Here is a 10,914-nt window from a genome sequence, read left to right on the forward strand (position 1 = left end):
CTACTCCTTTGTCTGTTCAATGTGTTATCTATTTCTGAAAATTTAGTATTAATCTTCTGGATTTCTATCTGTAGATTTTGTATCATTTCTAATTACTCATTTATTTTGTCATTTTGTTCTTGTATTGTCTTTTGAAATTGTTCTAGTGTTTTGTCTGTGTTTTCCTCAATTTTGTCAGTGTTTTCCTTGATCTGTCTCTCAGTCCCTTGAAGTTACCTAAATATAATTCCTTTGAATTCCTTATCAGGGAGTTCCAATGCTGCTTTCTCCTCAAGGATGTGTTGTGGGTCTGTATCCTGGTCCCTTGTTTTTCCTGCTTTATCTTGCTTCTTTGTGTAAACTGTGATGCTTTGTTGTCTCCAAGACATTGTGACATTTTTGTGTTTATATTTAATTAGTGATTGTATGTTAGAGTGATTTGTCCAAAATTTTCATTTTCTTTGTTTTGTTTGAATGTTATCTAAGTAAGCAGGGTACTGTGCTCCTCTATTTGCTAGTTGGCAGTACTTTTACACTCACCACCTGTCTCCTTCTCCTTGTGAGCCTCCCATATATCCCTGCTGTCCTTGGCAAGTGGAACCTATTCTTAGGTCCCTGGAATCTGAATGAGAATGCTGCCACTTTAAATGTCCAAAATGGCTGCCTCTTGCAAACATTCAAAATGGCTGCACTCTTGGTCACTTTAAATATCCAAAAAGGCCACCACTTGTAAACATTTAAAATGGCTGTGCCCTCCAGACCAAAAGTCCACAGGTCAAGCTCTGTCCCTCTTTGCTGTTTCCCTTCCTAATCATCGGCCACCAGTGCAGTCGTCCCTGCAGCCCTGGTGACCAGGGCTGATCTTTAGTTCAATTCTCAAGTCCCAACACCACTTGGAAATATTCAGGCTGTTAGTGCTGTCAGAGTCGCTGACAGTCTGGAGCTCCATCTATCTCTGTACTCACTGCTTTCATTCAGGTTCTTCCACTAGTTGGTGCCTAATTCACTTCTGTATAGTTCCTTTCAAAGCTCAGGGCTCCAGGATTGTCTTCTCTATTGCTGTCATTTTGTTTTGCTTTTCTTTGTTGAAGAGGGTCTGTGTAGCTTGTCTGCCTATTCTGATTTGAATCACAAGTTTATTATAAAAATATACCAATTTAATAACCTTATATTTTGCAGCAAGTTTTTGAATACTTATGTTTTGAAATGCCAAAATCAAAACTGAAAAAATGATCACATCCATTAAGGGGGAAAGTTAGGAATTAACTGCTGCATATCATAGACCATCAGTGTCCCTGGCCAGGCCCGAAGTGGATTTGGTATTAAAACTTTAAGAGGGAATATGCTGGGGGAATATGGAGTGGGGAGACCACTGGTAGTTCTATATTATTGTATCTTTAGTTATAAAGGAGCTCTGGTGGTGCAGTCGTTAAAGCATTTGGCTGCTAACCAAAATGTCAGTGGTTTGAACCCACCAGCTGAACTGTGGAGAAAGTTTAGGCAGTCTACTTTCATAAAGATTTATAGCCTTGGAAACTCTATGTGGCAGTTTTACTCTGTCCTACAGGGTTGCTGGGAGTTGGAATGGACTCAATGGCCGTGGGTTTGGGATTTTTTTTTTTTTAAGTTATAAAGGGATACATAACCACAGATGGCTTTTTAACAATTATTTTCTATGGCTGTCAGTAGGAATTATAAGATGCATCAATGAGAAAGCAAAAAACCAAGACAGTTGCTGTCAAGTTGATTGTGACTCATGGTAACTCCATGTGTTTCAAAGTAGAATTGTGCATAGGTTTTTTTTTTTTTTTTTCAATGCTGTGATCTTTTAGAAGTATATTTCTAAACCTTTCTTCCAAGACATGTCTGAGTGGATTTGAACCACCAACCTTTTGGTTAGTAGTTGAGCATTTAACTTCCACCACCCAGGGACTCCTGACAGAGAAACCAGAAAACCAAAAACCAAACTCACTGCCATTGAGTCAATTCTGATCCATAGCAACTCCCACTGGCTTTCCAAGGCTATAAATCTTCATGGAAGCAGACTGCTTCATGTTTCTTCCATGAAGAAGCTGGTGAGTTTGAACTACTAACCTTTTGGTTAGTAGACAAATGCTTTAACCACTATGCCGTCAGAGCTCCTTAAGAGAGAAACAGTGGATGGAAAATCTCAGCAAAGCTAACCTTCCCAGGACAGGAATTTGTTAGAATCTTTACTTAGGCGCTTGTGGACCTACTGGGCAGCAAAGTCAATCTTACCAAACCTGTTACCATGGAGTTGATCCTGACTCATAGCAACCCTATAGGACAAAACAGAACTACCCACAGGGTTTTAAGGCTACAAATCTTTATAGAAACAGATTGCCTCATCTTTCTCCTGTGGTGTTGTTAGTATGTTTGAACTGCCAACCTTTAGGTTAGCAGCTGAGTGCTCAACTACTGTGTTGTCACTAGCGTGCCTTCAATATTCCCAAGTAACCATTATGTCTCCACTGGACAAGAAGAAGGGGAAAAATTCATCACAAGTACTTCTTTGGAAGGGGCTATTTCAGCCATTAGCTGTATTTGGCTTTTCTTGTGATGAAGGAGCTCTGGTGGCATAGTACATAAGGCACTTGACTGCTAACCAGAAGGCTGATGGTTCAAATCCACCAGCCACTCCTCGGAAGGAAGATTGGGCAATCTACTTCCATAGTGATACTATCTCGGAAACCCAAGGAAAGGTTGCTATCCGACTTGAATCTGACTCGACAGCAGTGAGTTTTTTTAATTAATTAATTAATTTTTTTTTTGTGATGAAGAAACTGGTTGGCAGAAATGAGATAAGTTTAAGGGATAAAAAAAGTTTTGTACATCTTTTCTTATTGGAAAAAATGCTTTGCTCTTAAATAGAAGATAGGGAAGTTGGGAAAGAGTGGCTGAGTTAATTAATCTCTTAAAATCCCATGCTTAAGCCAAGGCATCTGGATCTTGGCACCTCATCCAGTACTTTCTCTAGCCAGATCTTTCTGGGAAACTGGGATGGGTAGTGCATGTCCTTATGGGAAGCAAGGTGTCAGAGCAGGAACCTGGTAACTCTTATCCAAGAGTTATCACAGGTTAGGATGCACAGCTCTCTATTCCCTCCTCTATTATCTTGATATTTTTATTAAGACCAATGTGTCCCCTTCCTACAACAGGCAATGATCTTGATCCAACCATGTCTTCCATTGAAACTATGTACCTAGGAGCCAGATAATTCTCTTCCCTTAAAATACAAACATCTGACCAGCCATACATTTCAAGTATGCCAACAACCAAAATGTTTTCATATTTTCTCCTACCTTCCGACTTCTTATTTCTAAACTCCACATTTATTTATTTATTTATTCTTGTTTTGCTATAAACAAAAACACATGGGAAAGCTCATTTAAAGATGCTATCTTATCCTATCCAAATGGTTTCCTGGTTACAAAAGGAGTCTACATAGCTACCAGTCGAAAAGTGCTTCAGCACAGAGGTGGTGGGCAATGGCGGGGTTGTGGTAAGAACATGATGGGGATATGGCAAGGATGTGGCAAGGACGTGACATGTGCAGGGCTCTCTGCAGGAGATATGTCTGGGTCTTGGGGCCCCTCAGACTCAGTGGACCAGTTGGGCTTCCAATCCAAGGATTTAGCCCAAGCAATGGGCTATGATAAAAGAGTAGGGGTACCTTGGCTTGCGGCCTGGCTCCTGCTGCTCGAGGGTGCAAAGGAAGGTCGTGAGTTTCAGTCTGCTGTTTAGCAAAGTTCACAAATACCTAGAGGCAAAGGAAGAGCAAGAGTAGGAAGTGGTTTCCTGCAAAAACAGCCAGTTTTACCCACCTGCCCACTTTGCTTTTATTTTCTGCAGTTAGTGTACAACACTGCTGGAGAGGCTTGTGACCTGCTCAGGAGGGGCTGTCCCACCACATGGAACACTGGCCTCTAGGGCCCTGAATGGGTCTTGTTTCTGGGGAGTTCCTACCAAAGGATTCAATGAACGTAGGCACCAGAACTTGGGGTAACCAAGGCAAGGCACAGTTTTAGCTAGCAGGTCCTTCTAGTCCTTTAGAGAAAAGAAACGCTTTTCTGTTGTTCGTTTAGAGTGTACAATGTGGCCGTGACTCCTGCCTGTGGCTTCATCTGCTTAAGGCTTGCTGGTGAGCAAGCTCCTCAAGGGAGTGCGTGGATGCTCACCTGCATCCGTGTGCTTTATTTAACTGTCTTTAACCCAGACCCAGTTGCCACTGAGTTGGTCTTGACTCATGGCAGCCCTATGCATGTCAGAATGGAACTGTGCTCCACAGGATTTTCAATGGCTGATTTTTCAGAAGTAGATCACTAGGCTTTTCTTCATGGTGCCTCTGGGTGGACTTGAACCTTCAATCAGTTAGCAGCTGAGCAGTTTAGCTGATTGCATCACCCAGGGACTCCTAGTTGTCTTTAATGATGTTTATTAAAACAAAAGACAACTGCAAACTTTCACCCAAATCACAATTAAAAAAAAAAATCGACATAAACCCATGACCATTGAGTTGATTCTGCATCATAGTGATCCTGCAGGACAGAGTAGAACTGCCTCATAGGGTTTCTAAGGCTGTAACTCTTTATAGAAACAGAGTGCCTCATCTTTCTTCCATGGAGCAGCTGTTGGATTTGAACCGCCAGCCTCTTGGTTAGCACCAAATGCTTTAACTTGGTCTCCTACTAGAGCCCACCACTAGAGTTCCTATATAGTTGTCAAAACTCACTGAACTATATACTTAAAATGGATGCAATTTATTGTATGTAAATCACATCAGTGCAGTTGATCTGAAAAGAAAAGAAAGAAAAAAAAGCCACCACCACAAACCAGTGCAGATGAAATAACATACCACACAGTTTAGTGATGTAAAAGGGTCAGTGAAATTTGCTGATGACAAAAATATTGTTAGAAAGCAATTTCTGATACGTCAAATTTTCCCAGAACGGACAGAGAGATTGGTGTGTGTTAACAATTGGGAATGTTGTGGCCCACTCTGGTGTCAATTCCATCCCCCGCTGAGCGTTCTGGCCCAGTTTTTGCCCTCGCTCCCCTCTGCGCTTGCTGCGCCTCGGCCACACTTGCCTGGTCCAGCGTGGTCTGCGTGACTGAGTACTCTTCGATGAGCAGACTATCCTTGTGGGAGATGAGCAGCTGGAAAATCCTGGCCAAGGAAGAGGAGGAGACCTGGAACTGGAGCATATTGTAGTGCCTCTCCCTCTGCACACTGCCTGGGAAGTTCCCCTGGAAGAACTGCTCCACGGGGTTCAGGTCGGGAAGCAAGTCGTCCTTCGGGGATTTAATTTTCATTGTGACAATGTAGCCATCTCCAAACCTAAGGGACACACATGGTGTGGGATAGGTCTCTGTTAGTGTGGTTCTAAGGCAATTCCAAAATAAGGAACAGACTTATTTTGAATAATATTGGGGATTGAAGGCCCTGAACATAGACCATGTGTGTATGTTTAAAACTAGATGGGGGAAAAATACCCACCAAGGAGAAATAGTGTGATATCAGTTTTGGGGATCTAAATGTTTGTGATAGGGGCATTGGTAGTTCAGTGGTAGAATTCTTACCTTCCATGTGCAAGGAACCATAATGTTATTATGATAACCTTATTTTGTCTGATTGCTAACATTGGCATCAAAAACTGAACTTTAGCACAAGTTGTTGTTGTTAGGTGCCGTCGAGTCATTTCTGACTCATAGTGACCCCATGCACAGCAGAACGAAACACCGCCCGATCCTGTGCCAGCTCCATGATCCCTGCTATACTTGAGCCCATCATCGCAGCCACCATGTCAATCCATCTCATTGAAGGCCTCCCCCTCTTTCGTTGACCCTCCACCCTACCAAGCATGACATCCTTCTCCAGGGAATGGTCCCTTCTGACAACATGACCAAAATAGGTGAGATGAAGTCTGGCCATTCTTGCTTCCAAGGAGCATTCTGGCTGCACTTCCTCCAGGACAGATCTGTTAGTTCTTTTAGCAGTCCATGGTACTTTCAGCATTCTTTGCCAGCACCACAACTCAAAAGCATCAACTCTTCTTCGGTCTTCCTTATTCATTGTCCAGCTCTCACATGCATACGAAGCGATTGGAAATATCATGGCTTGTGTCAGGTGCACCTTAGTCCTCAAGGAGAGATCCTCGCTCCTCAGCACTTGAAAGAGTTGCTTCGCAGCTGACCTACCCAGTGCTACACATCATCTAATGTCCTAACTGCTGCTTCCACTGGCATTGATTGTAGAACCAAGCAACATGAATTCTTTGACAACCTCAATCTTCTCTCCATTTATTGTGATGCTGCTCATTGGTCCAGTTGTGAGGATTTTTGTTTTTTTTATATTGAGACGTAATCCATACTGCAGACTGTATTCTTCAACCTTCATCAGTAAGTGCCTCAAGTCATCCTCACTTTCAGCAAGTAAAGTTGTATCATCTGCGTATCTCACGTTGTTAATGATTCTTCCTCCAATCCTGACACCACGTTTTTCTTCATATAGTCCAGCTTCTCAGATGATTTGCTCAGCATATAGATTGAATAAGTGTGGGAAAAGGATACAACTCTGATGCATTCCCCTCCTGATTTTAAACCATGCAGTGTCCCCTTGTTCTGTTCGAATGACAGCCTCCTGGTCAAGGTACAGGTTCCTCATGAGTACAATCAAGTGTTTCGGAATTCCCATTCTTCTCAATGTTATCCATAATTTGTCATGATCCACACAATCAAATGCCTTTGCATAGTCAATAAAATACAAGTAAACATCTTTCTGGTATTCTTTGCCTTGAGCCAAGATCCATCTGACAACAGCTATGATATCCCTTGTTCCACGTCCTCTTCTGAATCCAGCTTGCACCTCTGGAAGTTCTCTGTCAATATACTGCTGCAAACGTTTCTGAATTATCTTCATTAAGATCTTACTTCCGTGCGATATTAATGATATTGTTCTATAATTTTCACATTCCGTGGGATCACCTTTCTGTGGAATGGGTACAAACATGGATCTCTTTCCAGTCTTCCTAGCACAAGAGCTATTATGAAAAACTAATTACCTAAAACAGTTTATACTTTATGGGTATAGGATAATCCTACTCAAGATTACTGGCATTGTTGGTTTGTCAGTTGTCTGTAACACATAGGGTTGCCATGAGTGGGAGTCAACTTGAGGGCATCTAACAACAACAAAGAGGAGTTTCTTATCAGTATAATGGCTTTCTCCAACCACTGCTGGAGTAGGAGGCCCCAACTACTACTTGTCTCTGCTTATGGGGTGAGGGGGAAAAGGGTCCCCCCAAGAGTCAGCAGAGAGCCCAGGGCCTGGCTGAACTCCACTGAAGGTAAAAAAAAAAAAAAAAAAAGTGCCCCCCAGCATCTCCTTACTTGTACTTGAGATGCTGAATGGTGCCCAGGCACTGGAAGGTACCCTTCACCATGATGGCCAGCCGTGTACACAAGGCCTCACATTCTTCCATGCTGGGGGTAGAAAGGAGAGAGGAGGTCAGGGGAAGTGGGGAGGACTCTCACCCACCCTTCCCTGAGCCTCTAGGATATCTTGCCTGTGGGATGTGAGGACCACAGCTCTCCGTTCCCTGATGATGCTCACAATGGTGTTCCACAGCATGCGGCGAGCCTGGGGGTCCATCCCTGTGGTGGGCTCATCCTGTGGGTGAGACAGAAGGTAAGAGGGTAGTGGGGTTGGAATTGGCCTCTCCTGATTCCTGCATCCCCCCCCTGGCTGACTCCCTCTGTGCTGTTCTAGCCTCTGGAGAGAATGAGCTGACAGACAACACATATAGTCACTCCCCACGTGGGCAGGGCACAGGGACACAGGTGTGGCATAAGGAAGGCATGAGGCTAAATCAAGAAACACTTTGCACACCTATAGACTCATTTCAGCCCATGAATGGGTTAACCTTGGTTAAGACAACATGGAATTATCCTAAAAAACAAACAAACAAAAAAAACAAGTATGTTTATAAGGAGGCAGGGAGATGGCCCAAGTGATTCTCAGGTCCTCTTCCAGTCCTGTGAGATCTTGGGGACAAATGGTTAACTCACTCAGCTGCTAACAGAAAGGTTGGAGGTTTGAGTCAACCCAGAGGTGCCTTGGAAGAAAGGCTTGGTGCTCTATTTCTGAAAAATAAGCCACTGCCCTATGGAGCAGAGTTCTATTCGGACACACATGGGGTCGCCATGAGTCAGAGTTGACTCAGTGGAAAGTTTTTCCTTTTTTTTTTTTGGGGGGGTGTTTGTTTTGGTTACCTAGTGCCACTGTGACAGAAATATATCACAGATGGGATGGCCTTAACAAACAGGAGTTCATTCTCTTACAGTTCAGGAGGCAAGAAGTCTGAGTTCAAAGTGCCAGGCTCTAGGGGCTGCATGAAAGCCCCTAGACCTTGGGCTTCAGCTCTGCCTCTTGCTCCTGGCCCACTGAAGTTAGAGGCATCTCTTCACTCAGGCAGCTACTGGCTGCTGGGACTAACAAGCCCAAGGTGGACAAATAAAATGGCACAGTCCCGATGTTACCAAACCACGCAGCAGGCCATTAATTCAAATCCATTGAAAGTCCTGAAGTTGACAGAGCATGGCAGGCTGCTGAACAACAAGATAGCTACACAAAGGGTTCAAATGTGCCATAAGCTAGAGAGCATTCCCAAAGCTGTTTCTTATATACAGGAAGCAGACCACATCACTAAAGCAGCTACTCGGCTGCTCCAATACATTCCACCATAGAGTTAATTATCAGTCTTACCATGGGGAATAATTACATCCAGCTGCCCATCCACTCAACCAGGCCTAGACAAGTTGACACACAAACTTAACTACCATAGGGTTCTAGTCCTGTGATCCTCAGGAACCTCAGACCACATAGTGATGGGACCTCAGGCTTAGTCTGGCTTAGGTGAGCATCACATGATCAAGAGTTGTTCCAAGAGTTTGCTGTCCTTCCATCCAGGTCAATGTACCTGTCTACTTCAGATTGCAAACAGAGCTCCTCTGGCAGAAGTTAGTTCTGACCAAATACTGATGTTCCACAGAGTGGGCTGAGCTTCCTTCCCTGTTGTGAGCTCGCAGTACCACAGGGGACTCCCAAGGAACTCTCAGTGAGAATGTATTGTGGCTCCGGTTTCACCCAGATCTGTGAACTAAAAACTGGACTATTTCACTCAAAACGAGTGATATGGAATAGTTCAATCTAGAAACCAACTACTGCATTCTCTAAATGTGCTGACCCAAAACAAGTCTCCCCAAACAAAGAGATGCTGCACCTGGCTTAAGCTCCTGGACCCTCCCACCCTGTCCCGTGCTCTATGTGTGTGTGTGGCGGGGGGGCCCTCACCAGCAACACCAGTGGCGGGCAGCCAATCAGCGCAATGGCTGTGGAGAGTTTCCGCTTGTTGCCTCCACTGTACGTGCCAGCCAAGCGGTCTGCGTAGAGAGAGAGGCCTAGGCTCTGAATACTCCAGTTTGCAACCTACGGAAGAAGAAATTTTGTTTGGGCAAGGCAAGCAAGCAAACACCTTAAACCTCCCCTAATCTGAAGCCTAGGAGCTCTGGTAGCCTAGTGCCTAAGGCACTTGACTGCTAACCAGAAGGCTGGCAGTTCAAACCCACCAGCCACTCCTTGGAAGGACAGTTGGGCAATCTACTTCCCTAGTGATACCACCTCGGAAACCCAAGGAGGGGTTGATGGCATATAAAAACAACAACAATCTGAAGCCTTGGGCTCCCAGATCTCAGCTACCAGGATGAAAGATCCAACCAGGCCAAAATGAGGTCACCTGCTGGCTAACACGCTCTAACACATGCTCTTTTCCATTCTGTCCCTTAGAGCCCAGGGTGAATCAGTCAGCTCAGCACCCTTTGGGAGCAGCCCCTGGAAACTGGACTTCAGCCTTACAAATAGCAAGGCAGCACTTTTCACCCAGTGTCCTAGACTATGGCTAGAGGTAGAGAAGGAAGGGTTCTAGGGTTGTTGCAGAAGATGGTGAGTCCCAGACATGTTGATTCCACCCATTGACATGGTACACCTACAGTCTTGTGTTTTGGACTCATGGAAGAACAAGGTGTCAAGATGGTGGCTGCCTTTCCTGTAATTTTTTAACCAGCAAAGCCTAAGCCATTTCCCTGGAGCCCATGCTGACAGGCAAAAATCTGATGTTGCAATCAATAAGCACAGCACTGTGTCTAATAAATACTCATTGGGCACCTAATACGAGCCAGACACTGTAGAGGCAATGCAGAATCGTGGTGAACATAGTTATTGCTGCCTTATTCACAGGTTGAAGGGGGAGGCCATAGAAAATCAAAATAAACATAACTATTAGTCCATGGGGAGCTCTGGTAGTGTAGTGTCTAAGTCACTTTACTGCTAACCAGAAGGCTGATGGTTCAAACCCACCAGCCACTCCTTGGAAGAAAGACTGGGAAATCTACTTCCGTAGTGATACCACCTTGGAAACCCAAGGAGGGGTCACTAAAAGTCAGATTTGACTCGTCGGCACATAACAACAACATATGTGTATTTGTATATATATTATACATGTACATATGTATACATATATACATATAGATACACACAGATATATGTATTCACTCTCTCCAGTACAGACTTCAGTCTAGGAGCAGCGTTATATTTAGTCATTGTGTTTACTTGTCTCTTGCAATATGGAACATTTGATAGCTTTTTTTGTGTGTCTTTTATGACTGATATTTTAGAAGAATACAGGCTTTTTGTGTGTGTGTGTGTGTGTTTAAAATTTCATTTTTATTATTTTTTTACTTTTTTTAAAAAATTGTGATTTGGGTGAAGATTTACAGAGCAAATTCACTACAGCAGTTCACATATACTTTGTCTCATGACATCGACCACAGTTTACCACAATGCAACAGCTGCCCTCC

At 43.8% G+C, this 10,914-nt stretch overlaps 1 protein-coding gene across 1 annotated transcript in view; it reads right to left on the reverse strand.

Annotated features, from left to right (window-relative positions):
• Positions 1 to 2,429: 2,429 nt before the first annotated feature.
• The window catches only part of ABCA4 (ATP binding cassette subfamily A member 4), a 222,437-nt gene continuing 213,952 nt past the window's right edge, over positions 2,430 to 10,914 (reverse strand). The window contains exons 46-51 of the mRNA XM_007936124.1: positions 9,353 to 9,487; positions 7,566 to 7,669; positions 7,390 to 7,482; positions 5,089 to 5,338; positions 3,674 to 3,760; positions 2,430 to 2,471 (exon numbers count right to left, since the gene is read on the reverse strand). Of these exons, the coding sequence (XP_007934315.1) occupies positions 2,430 to 2,471; positions 3,674 to 3,760; positions 5,089 to 5,338; positions 7,390 to 7,482; positions 7,566 to 7,669; positions 9,353 to 9,487 (711 nt within the window). The remainder of the gene's footprint in view (positions 2,472 to 3,673; positions 3,761 to 5,088; positions 5,339 to 7,389; positions 7,483 to 7,565; positions 7,670 to 9,352; positions 9,488 to 10,914) is intronic.

The sequence above is a fragment of the Orycteropus afer genome, unplaced genomic scaffold, assembly GCF_000298275.1.
Source record: "Orycteropus afer afer isolate SDZICR_OR568_19922 unplaced genomic scaffold, OryAfe1.0 scaffold00033, whole genome shotgun sequence".
In the NCBI taxonomy this organism is placed as follows: Eukaryota; Metazoa; Chordata; class Mammalia; order Tubulidentata; family Orycteropodidae; genus Orycteropus; species Orycteropus afer.